This window comes from Gnatocerus cornutus, chromosome 8 (assembly GCF_029298725.1).
Source record: "Gnatocerus cornutus isolate USDA-ARS CGAHR chromosome 8, icGnaCorn1.1, whole genome shotgun sequence".
In the NCBI taxonomy this organism is placed as follows: domain Eukaryota; kingdom Metazoa; phylum Arthropoda; class Insecta; order Coleoptera; family Tenebrionidae; genus Gnatocerus; species Gnatocerus cornutus.
The window spans coordinates 10,958,953-10,971,877 of NC_142240.1; the positions used below are offsets into that span (position 1 = coordinate 10,958,953).

At 36.5% G+C, this 12,925-nt stretch overlaps 3 protein-coding genes across 5 annotated transcripts; 2 read left to right on the plus strand and 1 right to left on the minus strand.

Moving 5' to 3' along the window:
* Nucleotides 1-20: 20 nt before the first annotated feature.
* Nucleotides 21-2,357, minus strand: LOC148169763 (KIF-binding protein). The gene is made up of 3 exons (XM_088044050.1): nt 2,086-2,357; nt 1,828-2,035; nt 21-1,780 (listed from the first exon to the last, which is right to left on the minus strand). Exons 2-3 carry the CDS (start codon nt 2,027-2,029, stop codon nt 198-200), a joined length of 1,785 nt encoding a protein of 594 aa, XP_087900176.1. The 5' UTR covers nt 2,030-2,035; nt 2,086-2,357; the 3' UTR covers nt 21-197.
* A 106-nt stretch (nt 2,358-2,463) lies between these two features.
* On the plus strand, nt 2,464-8,814 carry Cka (Connector of kinase to AP-1). 2 transcript variants are annotated; one of them, XM_088044048.1, is made up of 8 exons: nt 2,464-2,973; nt 5,082-5,505; nt 5,612-5,815; nt 5,862-5,987; nt 6,261-6,624; nt 6,670-6,934; nt 6,989-7,352; nt 7,407-8,814. In XM_088044048.1, exons 1-8 carry the CDS (start codon nt 2,743-2,745, stop codon nt 7,577-7,579), a joined length of 2,151 nt encoding a protein of 716 aa, XP_087900174.1. In that variant the 5' UTR covers nt 2,464-2,742; the 3' UTR covers nt 7,580-8,814. The 2 variants fall into 2 exon arrangements, with proteins under 2 accessions (XP_087900174.1, XP_087900175.1); XM_088044049.1 differs by having other exon boundaries at nt 6,285-6,624.
* A 183-nt stretch (nt 8,815-8,997) lies between these two features.
* On the plus strand, nt 8,998-12,899 carry me31B (ATP-dependent RNA helicase me31b). 2 transcript variants are annotated; one of them, XM_088042611.1, is made up of 7 exons: nt 8,998-9,202; nt 9,501-9,670; nt 9,751-9,832; nt 10,030-10,198; nt 10,648-11,204; nt 11,263-11,458; nt 11,507-12,899. In XM_088042611.1, exons 2-7 carry the CDS (start codon nt 9,618-9,620, stop codon nt 11,773-11,775), a joined length of 1,326 nt encoding a protein of 441 aa, XP_087898737.1. In that variant the 5' UTR covers nt 8,998-9,202; nt 9,501-9,617; the 3' UTR covers nt 11,776-12,899. The 2 variants fall into 2 exon arrangements, with proteins under 2 accessions (XP_087898737.1, XP_087898739.1); XM_088042613.1 differs by having other exon boundaries at nt 8,998-9,134.
* Nucleotides 12,900-12,925: the final 26 nt, after the last annotated feature.

Consider the following 12,925-nt stretch of genomic DNA (forward strand, 5'->3'; position numbering starts at 1 on the left):
CAGATGTGGGAAAAAAACAGTTCTGTTATATCAGTGGTTTATTAAGCAGCGCTCAGAACACAAAAAATATTCGCGACCTTTTTTTATTCCATTACTTCCTATCCACATCCTATCGTTACATAATTGTACCGCCTATCAATGCATAGATAACGAAACAAATTAACTTCGAATTGAACTTTTCTTTCTTTATCCTGTTATTACGACACCTCATGTTTCAACTTGGCAATTTTAACAGGTAACAAACTAATCATTTCCTTACAAATATTGAGTTCCATAAGTATGAGTTCGCCGGCTTTCTCATTCACATTACAATATTCCACGATCTTCAAATAAGCGCTATAACTTGCCTCGGTATTAACTAATTGAGCCTTTTTATCCAAAGTTATAAATTTACTGTTTAAAGCCCCGACGTGGAAATACGCTTGAAGAAACGCTTTTTCAAAATCATCGGGAATCCGTACTGGGAACTCCTTATTTGCGCCTTCTTTAAAAGAGTCGGTGAAACACGTAAAGTTATAAATACTCCTCTCAGCTAAATGATTGATTTTTGCCAAGATGTGAGGAGAAGGTCTGTTTTCCTGCTCTCTAATTTTATCGCACTTGATATTAAGAATGTCTGAGTAAGTCTGTGCTAATTCAAACCAAATTTGTCGGCAGTACTGGAGGTAGTACTGCGGATTAACGTTCTTGATGACATTTTCCAAGAGGTCAATCCGGCGTTTGTGCAACTTTGCTTGGTTTTCCATGTTATCTTCAAAAAACAGGAGATTTAAGTACATCTGGCTTTGGTCTTGTACAATTTCGATGTGGTCAGACGCCAACACCTCCAAAGTGTAATACGCCTCAGCTTTTCGTAACCACATCTGAATGTTTACAAAAACGACCCTCGCATCTTGTATTGTTAAAACAAACTTATCAGTAACTTCCCTCTCATATTGACTCGTATTTATCGAAGTAAACTCTAAGTTCTGTAACTCAGCCGCGGTTACATTCGCCTGGGAGTCTAAACTCAAATTACTTAAGTCAGACGAGAGTGTACAATTTTCATCGATATCATCAGTGTGATTCAAGAGTCTCTCCTTAGATTTCGAGAGGAGCAGTAAACCATATTTGGCCCAACACCGCGCTACGTCTGCACTCCGATGTTTGAAGACCTCCATTTTCGCGTCAAACTCTTCATTCCTTTCAGTGATGGCGTTGAGTTTCTCCTCATACTCGTTCAAGATGTACGAACTTGCAGCCAAGTGATTCCTGGCTTGTTTGAAGCCGTTCTGCTCCATGAAGAACTGTGATAACGTTGCTGCGTTCAGCGCCCAGTCAATGGGATCATAATCGCCTGAATCCAACTGTCTTTGCAAAGTTATGTGACAGTAAATCGCGCTCTTTAAACAGTCTTTCAACGCTCCGTAAATTTGCGCCAAATAATACAAAGTAAAGGTGTAGATTTTCTCAAAATTGTTTTGGGTGATATTTTCGTCGTGTTCTTCTGGGTTTGGATAAAACAACGCGCTGATGTCTACTGGGGTAACTTTGGAGTTTTTATAGTGGAGGTACAGTTGTTCCGCTTTCTCCAAGTACGATTTTGATTTCTCTGGTTCTCTTTGTGACCACAGGATGCCAAACTGATTGTACATGTTGAGAGTCAGCATCCCCATTTCAGGAGTTTCTAAATAATTTTCTATGGTGGTGTAACATTGTTGGAGGTAGTTCTCTCCAGTTGACAACTCTTCAGTGTCTATTGACACCATTCCCAGGTACAAGAAGACTGTACCCAACATAGCTACAAGAAGTTGAGCTGAGGCTGAGGATTCACTATTAGGATTTTACCTTTTATTTTTAGGTGCTCTGTTTGGGACTGATCTGTGGTTAGATTTTCCAGAATTGTTTTCATACCAAGAAGGATTTGTTTCGCCGAATATTTGGATGCAAAGGGCTCATTGGGGGGGTCAAATTTACTGTCTTCTAGGAGTTTTACCACTTTGTTGTATTTTTCTTGAAGATCGACGTACGCTTCTTTGGTTAGCGGCATCCTTATCTAAACGAAAAAGCTTTAAAATACGGTATTTCTTAACTTTGGAAACTGACGGTAACTTTTATCGTTGTAAAACAGACTTTTATTTTTCAAAGAGTGACAACATTCGAATTAACATAACCAAACAACTGTCAGTTTGACGTGTCTAAAGTTGTCAAATTACAATTAGAGTTAATAATAAGATTATTTTGTGGAATAAAATTAGCGATAGATTTTCAGTTAAACATGTTTGATATTCATTCTCCTACTAATAAAGGAATATTTAGAATAAATTAAATCAAGCGATTCAGTTGGTGACTTTTTGTTTGGTGCATTGGCAATGCGAAGTTACTAAGAAAACTCCTAAAAATCGTTGTGTCTCATTAGAATAAGGTCGAAAATTGCAGGCAATTCATGGATTCATTTTGGTAAAATATGCCTGCTGTCGAACGTGTGGAAGAAAGACAGAAAACGTAGTACGTAGTTTTGTTGAAGTGGAAAGAAGAAAAGGAAATCTACAAAATCGTACCAGATGTGAAATGGTTGGATGAATGTGAAATTTCATTTGGAAATCAATGTTTTTGTATGGTACAAAGCTCTGAACAATAATTAAACTCGTATTGGCATTATCGATAGTTAAGTAGTGTGTTTCTGACGATGATTTCGTGACCAGTGAAGTGTCATTTGTGTGTCGGAGTTAAAATGGCGATGTGAAGAATAATGGTGGCTAAATGAAATTTTCTGGTTTTGGTTCCGACATTATGGAAGACAATTCGTTAAATCATCAAAACGGGGCACAAATTGGCCCGCAAAGCGTTTCGGTAGCAAATAATAAACAAAATGAAGAAACTAATCCGAAGGCACAATATTCCATACCCGGAATATTGCATTTTATTCAACATGAATGGGCTCGGTTCGAATTAGAAAGATCACAATGGGAAGTCGACAGGGCCGAATTGCAAGTAAGTTTTTTCAATGTTTGATTACCATTTAGTTCGAAAGCGTATTGTGGTCATTGGCCTCGAGACCGAATTGGTATTAAACGGAGTTATGCAGACTTTTGTTTGATTTATCGGTCATCAGATAAGATTTGTCTATTTGCCTCCAATAAAAAAGTGAAACTTTCCTTGTAGCTAAAACAACAAAAAGTGAAAAATCTGCTTTATAACATTTGAATTTGTCAACATCGCTGTACTAAATGAATAACAAACAGAAGTTGCTTACATTAAACTGAGAATAATAAATTGAGCTTTGTTCTGAAGCAGGAAAAAAAAACAAGAAATCAACATTTAATGGAAAACGACAAGTGCCAATTAATTTTTACATGTGTCAAAATATTCAGATTATACAGCGTTTGCGTGATTCTGAATTGAGTCGTGGAAACCCCTCACCATTTATTGATAACTTGTCATATCAAACAGCTTGAATCAAAACTTTGGCGTCAAAGTGGGTCTTCACGAAAAAAACGTAGGTCGTAGATTGTCAAGTACTGTCAATCAAACATCACGATCATACTTGTTGTTATGGTTGCACATTTTTCTTCATTGAAGCGTGACTTTGTAGTATTTAATCAATTACTAGTGAAACATGATTACAATTCGTAAATATTTCATTGATGATGCAGTCAATGCCACACTGTTTGGTTTATAAAATATCAAACTAAAATTATTATGCTTCATTGATTTGCGCTTGTGATCATAATGAGACTATCAAACTAAGCGAAAGACATGCTCAAGAGGATCATTAGCACATCTGCCAGAATTGCCTGTTTTATACATCCTTACAAGGTGTCTTATTATATCCGACTTGTTTAATGTATGTCCAAACTATTTATATCTTGATGGCATCCTGAATGTTAACTCGTCATTCTTTGTTAAAATAGTGACATTTGTGAGAGACAAACGGAAGTACCAGAGCTTCCAAACCTTTTTTTCGCTTTGATAAAAAGATTTATACACGGTGATCAATTTATTAACAATTAGTTATCTCAGTTAAGTACTGACACGTTTGCCGATTAAATAAATAATTCAATTGATCACTGTGTATAATGGATTGGACACTTTTTGTCATATTAAGTTTTTCTATACCCAAAAGGGTCAGTGTCCACTAATTAAAATAATAGTAAATGAAAGCTTACAGTGACACCTCATACTTGTTTTTTTCTACTTAATTTACATTGATTGATGTACATTTATATTGTTCTTGACTGTTCAGCTTGAAATGGAAAGTGAAAATGTACATAATTGCATGATAGCTACATTGAGCAGTCTTTCTTCACTACACAATATTTAATTCCGCACTAAATTTAATTCCAAAAAGGTGAAGTCGTGGGTTTTGTTTCCAATCACGGTATAGTGAAAAGACCTCTTTTTCTCTACTCGTAACTTCATTACTTTTTATCCGGTTTGATCTAAATTCGTATCGTTTTATAGCCAAAAGTGTTTTGCTGGTATAATAAAACAGCAGTTAAAAATCCGATAATTATGTCGCTAATAATTTTACTTCGGGATTTTCATTCAAACAGCCAAATGTACGCCATTGGCGAAGGCGTTGGTGACAGATCTTGATGACTCAACATGTTATCAAAGTATGCATTCGTATGCACTTACCAAATACATTCTCACCTTATTTTGGTTGCCATACCTCATTAATTCTCTAACAGGAAAGGTTTGTTTAACTAGAGAAATTTGTGTCCCAAAGGAAATCCGCTGATTCTAGGACACATTACATGGAAAAATAAAGAAAGTAATCAATAATTTAATTTTTATGTAAATCCAAAACTGTGCTTTACGCCCCCGAAAGTGAACAATAATAGTAATTACACTTGACATTTTTTACTGTCTGAAAAATTGGTTTTCCTTATCTGACGTGTTACAAAATTTCACGAAAGTTAGCCGCGAAATAAACTTCTTTAAAAAACATAATAAAATCTTTATTTCTGCCATAAAATCACCATCATCGAAACGAGCACATTAATGTTTAATTGTTAGCGAAAATTCCACCGGTCGAATTCAACGACTTTTAGTTCTTTCAGTTGTTAATAGATTGAAAAATGAAATTTGTTTTTTAGGCACGAATCGCGTTCCTACAAGGCGAAAGGAAGGGCCAAGAGAACTTGAAAAATGATTTAGTCCGCCGCATAAAAATGTTGGAGTTTGCCCTGAAACAAGAAAGAGGAAAGTTCCATAAGTTGAAGTACGGTACTGAATTACAGCAAGGGGACATGAAGCCGCCCATCATCGATGAAGCCGGCGAATCGCAAATGGATATAGACCAATCTTACGTTGCGGTATCGAATTCAACATGGAAACAAGGCCGTCAATTACTTAGACAATATTTGCAAGAAATTGGTTATACAGATAGGATTATCGATGTGAGATCGACGCGCGTGAGGGCTTTGTTAGGTTTGAACAACAACTCAGAGCCCGAAGAAAACCTCAATGGTAGTTCTCTGAACGGCAACGAATCGAACAAACGTGCTAGTGAAACTCAGGGTAAGACTATCAGGGCTCCCCTTTTTCATTATTGGTAACTGAGTATTATGTGATTACAGATATCTTATCTGTTGTAATTACGCAAATTTGATGTATTTTTTTGCAGGGAGAAGAACACCGGCTAAAAAACCACAACCGAGTTCTTTAGCCGAAGCTATGATGTTAGATACTGAGGCTGCAGTTATGGCAAATTTGGATTTTTTGTCTAACGCTGATGTTGATATGGAAGATGACGAAGACATGAGTGATGAAGTGGATATCGAGCCGACTGACGACTTGGACGATGACGTGAAGGTGGTCAAACGAAAAGGTGAATATTACTTGTTCTTTATTCAAGCCTACATTAATTTGTTTAGGGAAACTCGATAGCCTAGGAGATGATGTAGACGCGGAAGCCATGGAAGTCTTAAACGAGCTCAATCTCCTCTCTGAGTCGGGAGAAAGACAAGAATTCAAGAACGAACACAGCGAGTGGAAGAAGGGTAAGTCACTATGCAAAGCTTGCAATATAATTTTCATTAAGAGTTAACTTGTAAGGAGTTAGAGTTATACCGCGCGAAATTATTCATTGGGTACCCCGAGAGCAATGAAAGAGAAAATAAAACTGAACCCAATAAATAACAAATGTGCATGAGGGTAAAATGAGATTGCTTGGTACAACTTTGACTACTAAAAGTAGAGCGCTCATTTCTTTATTACAAATTGGTGTCTGCCTTGAACTGCTGATTTAATTTTTTTCTTTTTTCGTTTTTTAGAAAATGATGAGTCGACCTTTTTAGGTTTCCAAGGCGGGGTACCTAAAAGACCCCTCGGTTTAAACGATGACGATAACATTGATTCGGCTCTCGGTCTTGGAGAACTGGCTCAGCTCACCGTCAACAATGACGCCGAAACAACTTACGATATCGCGAGTAGTAAAGAAGCGTTCAGGAAAACGTGGAACGCAAAATACACTCTGCGAAGTCACTTTGACGGTGTTCGGGCTTTGGCGTTTCATCCAAACGAGCCTGTTCTTATCACCGCCAGTGAGGATCACACTTTGAAACTGTGGAATCTGCAGAAAACCGTTCCTGCTAAAAAGTCAGCATCTTTGGATGTCGAACCTTTATACACATTCAGGTAAAATTCTTGTTGAAAGTATTCGGAGTAAAGGAGAAATTGTAGGAGTCATACTGGGCCAGTGTTGTGTTTGACTATTTCTGGGACTGGGGAGCATTGTTATTCAGGTGGTTTAGATGGAGCGATAAATTGTTGGAATATTCCGAATTCGAACATCGATCCGTACGATTTATTCGAACCCGATGTGTTGAACACTACGTTGCAAGGGCATTCGGATGCTGTTTGGGGGCTGTCGTTTTTAAATTCAAAGCAGCATTTATTGTCGTGTTCAGCTGATGGAACTGTGAAGATTTGGGCGCCACACAGCAAGGTTTGTTTTTAAGAATTATGTACCCCCGTACAGGTTTTAATAAAAATAATTTAGGTCCAGTTGTTAAACACGTTCACATCTGAAGCCGATGGGATTCCTTCCAGTGTGGACTTTGTCAAAGATGAACCAAATCGAATCGTGGCGGCTTACGCCAGTTCTCATTGTATAGTTTTCGATTCTGAAACTGCCAAACCGATTATCCGGCTAGAATCCAGTCAAGAGAGTGTTAATATTAATAATAAACTGATAAATAGAATAGTTTGTCATCCTACATTACCATTGACGATCACTGCGCACGAAGACAGACATGTGAGGTTTTGGGATAACCACACTGGAAAGATGGTCCATTCAATGGTTGCTCACCTGGATGCAGTGACCAGTTTAGCTGTAGATCCCAATGGACTGTATTTACTATCAGGTGAGAGACTTTTTTAGTTTGTGTGGTAATTTGATTGTAATCTTGTTGTTTTAGGCTCACACGACTGTTCAATAAGGTTGTGGCATTTGGACAATAAGACTTGTGTCCAAGAAATCACCGCACACCGAAAGAAATTCCATGAAAGCATTCTAGACGTCGCCTTTCATCCTACAAGGCCATACATTGCTAGTGCCGGCGCAGATGGTTTGGCTAAAGTGTTTGTGTGAATGAATGAGTAATGGCATCACTATAGTGTTAAAACCAGCTGATTATTCTGTGTGTAGGTTAAGTGTACATAATAGTTTTTCACTTGTATATAATTATATTTGGACTTGTTTATGCACAGACTGCTTTTACGATTTCTGGTGTACATATTTTTGGAATTCTTTTGTCATTAATATGTGTACCAGCTGCAATGAAAGGCTTCATTTATGTACATTTTTCCTACTCTTAAATACTACCTTCGTAAATAAAAAAGAACAACGGGTTCTGTTAAAATAATTATAATAGCGAAATAATCGTTGCTATAAGATAATCCATCACTATTACGCTGGAAAGATCTGATGATTTTAACTTATTATGTGGACGGAAGTATTGTGTTAACTTAGCTGTTTTTTAACTTGATTAAGTTATCGGTAATTCGAATTATGTCCGACTGTAGGATGTAACGAGTCACTAGCTTGTATTCTAGAGACAAATTGTGATTTAGCTGATTTTCAATTTGCATAAGTTGTAGCTGGACATTTTGAAGTGTGAAAATATATACTGCATTACCCATTTTATGTGATAGCAAATTCAAATTCCGCGTTGATATTACCGTTAAACAGTCTAAACTTTCGTCGATATTAAGCTAAATACAGCTCTCATGTTAGTATTAAAAGTAGATTTTGTTTTATTGTTTAAAACAAATATAATTTATCACATATTTTTAAGTTAAGATAGTCCCCAGTCTATTTAATCTAAAAACGTAACGTCTAGAATAGCAGTTAATAGTAAGTGATAATCTAATTGTGAATGTAAAAAAATGTATTTAAATTATATATTATAAGGTAATATTTACAAAAACTGGTCTCTCTATTAGTATGTTTGATTTTCTAAAGTCAATAATGTATATATTAGCTATAGCTGCCGTCAGTTTTTGGTTTGAAAATAAAATCACTTGTCTTTCTTTGAAGTGTAATTCTTGTAGCTGATTCTATTTATTTTGTATAAAGGGTTTAAATATTTTAGCCACTGCAAGCTGGATCAGTCTTATTATTTTCACATTGTACAAACTCATCACTATCTTATCAATGGTACCATCATCTTGTTATATTTTATAATGAAGTTTCATGTTTGCTATGTATAAATGACCTACATGGTTTATAAACTTTTTTAAAACTGGCTACAAATTGTTCATAAAACCTTGGAGTTGCTGAAGATGTATGACTTAATGTATAAAACAATAAATTGTAAATATTCATTGCGTGTATTTGTGCCAATTCCACGAAGATGGACGACACAGTACAGTGGCTAAAAATAATTGAGTTAAAACAAAAAATCGAACACATTTCGTTCTACTCTGAAGTTAGCGTTTTACATGGAAATTTTTTAAATTTTATTAAATTGGTAAGGCAGGTTTCTGCTTTGTTGGTAAAGTTCTTTTGATAGAGGCCGCCACGATCTTTACAGTTATCCGTGCGCCGCCATTTGTGGAAATCATTTTTCATTTGGTGATTAAAGCGTTCATATCACAGGCAAAAGTGCATAAAGAACAGATTTAATGCAAAAATTCAAATTGAGGTGAGAAATGTTTGGGTATTTTCCAAAGTGTTTCGACGGTATTTCCTAAATCCATTGTCCAGAATCAGGTAAATTGAATTGTTTGTTTAATAGACGTAGCTTTGACTGTATACAACATCAGAAGGATCAGTAGCCATTTTATTTAATTTTTAATCCTGGAAATTTTGATCAATCCTGTGGTTATTTGCGGGTTTCTCATTCGTTTTTTGCTTCTGATTGCAGTATGTTAATGAGTTGATCATTAATTCAGTGGGAGGAAAACGGAATGATCCACTTTTTTGCTTCGCTGATTCACATTCAGTATTGACCTTAAAATTTTGCGTCATAAAAAAGACACCGATTTCTAAAATTCTGTTTTGTTTCCAGATCTATTGTTCCTTAAGGAGTCCTAGGAACTGTGTTTTTCCTACACATTGTAGAGAACTGCGATTTGGGTTTTATAAACCCTATTTTTAATACACTCCTAATTGTATTTTTGCAATCATGATGACAGACACGCTGAATTCTAACCATGTCATGGCTTTGTCAGGCAAAGTGTGAGTATTTCCTGACATTTTATTGTTGACATTTTGTTATCATGCAGTTTATAAATAGGTCTGATAAACATTTTTTACAGTGAAATTGACACCAAGATGGATGACATGGGATGGAAAGCAAAACTCAAGATTCCCCCCAAGGATCGGAGAATACAAACCAGTGTAAGTCCATTTTCAACATTGATAACCCCCCCCCACTTGTACTCAACTAACTTTCTGTAATCGCGGTGGCGGTACTATGATGATATTTGGATTCCCCTTCATTTTCACACCTAAATGATAACTCTTGGTCTGATTTTACCATTCCTCACTCCTTATAAACACGATATTTGGCGGTTCTAACTCTTTGGTGCTTACAGGATGTAACTGACACAAGAGGCAACGAGTTCGAAGAATTCTGCTTGAAAAGAGAATTACTGATGGGTATTTTCGAGAAAGGCTGGGAGAAACCATCTCCAATTCAAGAAGCTTCTATTCCAATTGCTTTATCTGGCAAGGATATTCTTGCAAGAGCAAAAAATGGCACAGGTAAGCAAGCACTTTTTGATACGTTTTTTCGCGCATATTTTAGTAAGCCTGTTCTCTTTTTCAATAACTGAACGGGGGGACAAATATGCTAAACTATAGGCATGGTTTTCAATTTAACTCATATTTTATTTTGGGAATATGACGTGGAGACCACATACAAATTTTTAGTTACATCGTATATTTCCATGCGAATATCAGCAAACAATGTCGTAATTTTAAGTTTTTTTCCGTTCTGTTTTAATTGACAAGTTTGTTCACCTCGTCCGTTACGTTATAAAACTACATATTGAAGAGCAGATTTACAGAATGATTGTTGCATAACAAAAGCATCAGATAGTTTGTAAAAACGCAAATAACTGTTTTTGTCAAAGTTGAAAGTCTGTATTAGATGAGCGGAAACAAAAATCATTAATTATATTCTAGTTCTTTATTTAGTGTTTCGTTTCCAGGTAAAACTGGTGCTTACAGTATTCCGGTATTGGAACAGATCGACCCTAAAAAAGACTGCATTCAAGCACTTATTATAGTGCCCACGAGAGAGCTCGCATTACAGACGTCGCAAATATGCATCGAGCTCGCGAAGCACCTGGACGTGCGCGTAATGGTGACGACCGGCGGAACGAATCTAAGAGATGACATTATGCGCATCTACCAGAAAGTACAAGTTATTATAGCAACTCCAGGCCGCATCCTCGATCTTATGGAAAAAGGTGTAGCCGTCATGGACCAGTGCAAGATACTAGTTTTAGACGAGGCCGACAAGCTTCTTTCACAAGACTTCAAGGGGATGCTCGACACTGTGATAAAGAACTTACCACAAGAGAGACAAATTTTACTGTTCTCAGCTACATTTCCCCTCACCGTTGAACAGTTTATGCGAAAACATTTGAGGGACCCATATGAGATCAATCTTATGGAAGAACTCACTCTTAAAGGTGTAACGCAATATTACGCGTTCGTTCAAGAACGCCAGAAAGTACACTGTTTGAATACTCTGTTCTCAAAGGTAAGGAGCCACTTTACTAATTATCATTTTCGGTCATACATGGTTGTTTTAATTTCAGCTGCAAATAAACCAAAGTATAATATTTTGCAATTCGACACAGCGTGTGGAATTACTGGCTAAAAAGATCACCGAACTTGGTTACTGTTGCTACTACATCCATGCTAAGATGGCTCAGGCTCATCGTAATAGGGTCTTTCACGATTTTAGAGCTGGTCTCTGCCGAAATCTAGTCTGTTCCGATCTGTTCACAAGAGGTACTTTCAATTGAATGTTCTTTTCGTGTTTCTAAGTCCAATTTTCAGGTATTGATGTGCAAGCTGTAAATGTTGTGATCAACTTCGATTTCCCCAAGATGGCTGAAACATACTTGCACCGCATTGGTCGATCTGGAAGATTCGGCCATTTGGGTATCGCCATCAACTTGATCACTTACGATGACCGATTCGCTTTACATCGTATCGAGCAAGAGCTAGGAACAGAAATTAAACCAATTCCGAAAGTGATTGATCCTAAACTATACGTGGCTAAGTTGTTAGACGACGAAGACACTCCAGAAGACAACGCGAAGTAACCTGGAGTCCATACATGAAGTTAACTACTGATCAAGATAACTGTATATAGGAAAACAACGTACTTTTATTTTTTCTGAAGAGTTTAAATTTTCGTTTGAACACTTTTTATACTGAAATTTGTGAAAATGTGTTTTTGGCGAAAAGGGTGATATACGGCGTTAACTTGGAACTTCCGTTCGTTGAACATATCATGGTAAGACATTCTGTGCAATCAGATCTGTTATTTAGGCCTTAGAGGGAAGACTCGTACTTGTTACCCATGCGAGTCTTACTCTGTAAAAATTTTCCGTTTTTGTGTGTCATCGAATTTGTACTTGCCACCTGAATCTCCGCGAGTTTGATGACACGAAAAAGGGCGCCATGATGTGATCAAATCACGCGATCGGTTCCATTCTTAAACTAAGTTGAACAGTGTAAAGTACTGAAGTGAAAAACTCTAGATTGTGCATAAACTGAGAAACAGACTCTAAAGTGTGCTAAAGTGACTCGGGTTTAGGGAGGAAGAAGAAAACGATGAGCTTAAGCTCCATTTGTTTTTTTAATTTTGCTCAGGAGATTCCGAATCGTGACTCAGTTAGCCTTCTGACTCACGAAATCTTCGCTTACAAAAAGGCCAGTCTTCGGAAGCGTCTTTTTTAACTCAATTTTTTATTTTGGCGGATGTTGGAAATTTCATTTATTGATCAAAAGTGGATAGAAAATGAAGTGAGAATGTCTTCGCTGTGAGCGGATCATTGTAAAAGACTTGAGATTGTTTTCCATTTTTATTGATGGGGGGTTATTTATGACGTCGGTATGTTGGTTGTATGCGGAAATTTTTTTTTCTTCGCTTTACAAATGATCTTATTTATTTTTTACAGTTGGGTAACAAATTTTTGCATACAGCCAACATTTACATATTTTGTTAAAAAAAGAAAAAAACTAAAAAATGTGAGGGGCTGATCTGTAATTGTTGCTAACATTTCTTCATAATTAGCTATATTGGACAAAACTTTTTACTGTGTTCGTATCACGTACTAAATATTTTACTAAAGTAAAGCAATGTTGTTTGGTAGGGCTGTAAAACTGTTCTTATTTTATATTATCAAAACTGTAAATTTTTCAATTAAAATGCTCTTCACAATCTGTTTTTATCTGTTCCTTCGCAAG

Bases quoted from the DNA above. Each gene is read 5' to 3' on its own strand.
- LOC148169763 (XM_088044050.1), bottom strand. From the start codon at position 2,029: ATGCCGCTAACCAAAGAAGCGTACGTCGATCTTCAAGAAAAATACAAC. The intron at 1,781-1,827 runs GTAAAATCCTAA...AACTTCTTGTAG, and splicing joins AGAGCACCTAAAAATAAAAG to CTATGTTGGGTACAGTCTTC.
- Cka (XM_088044048.1), top strand. From the start codon at position 2,743: ATGAAATTTTCTGGTTTTGGTTCCGACATTATGGAAGACAATTCGTTA. The intron at 6,625-6,669 runs GTAAAATTCTTG...GAGAAATTGTAG, and splicing joins GAACCTTTATACACATTCAG to GAGTCATACTGGGCCAGTGT. The intron at 7,353-7,406 runs GTGAGAGACTTT...TTGTTGTTTTAG, and splicing joins TGGACTGTATTTACTATCAG to GCTCACACGACTGTTCAATA.
- me31B (XM_088042611.1), top strand. From the start codon at position 9,618: ATGATGACAGACACGCTGAATTCTAACCATGTCATGGCTTTGTCAGGC. The intron at 9,671-9,750 runs GTGAGTATTTCC...CATTTTTTACAG, and splicing joins ATGGCTTTGTCAGGCAAAGT to TGAAATTGACACCAAGATGG. The intron at 11,205-11,262 runs GTAAGGAGCCAC...TTTTAATTTCAG, and splicing joins TGAATACTCTGTTCTCAAAG to CTGCAAATAAACCAAAGTAT.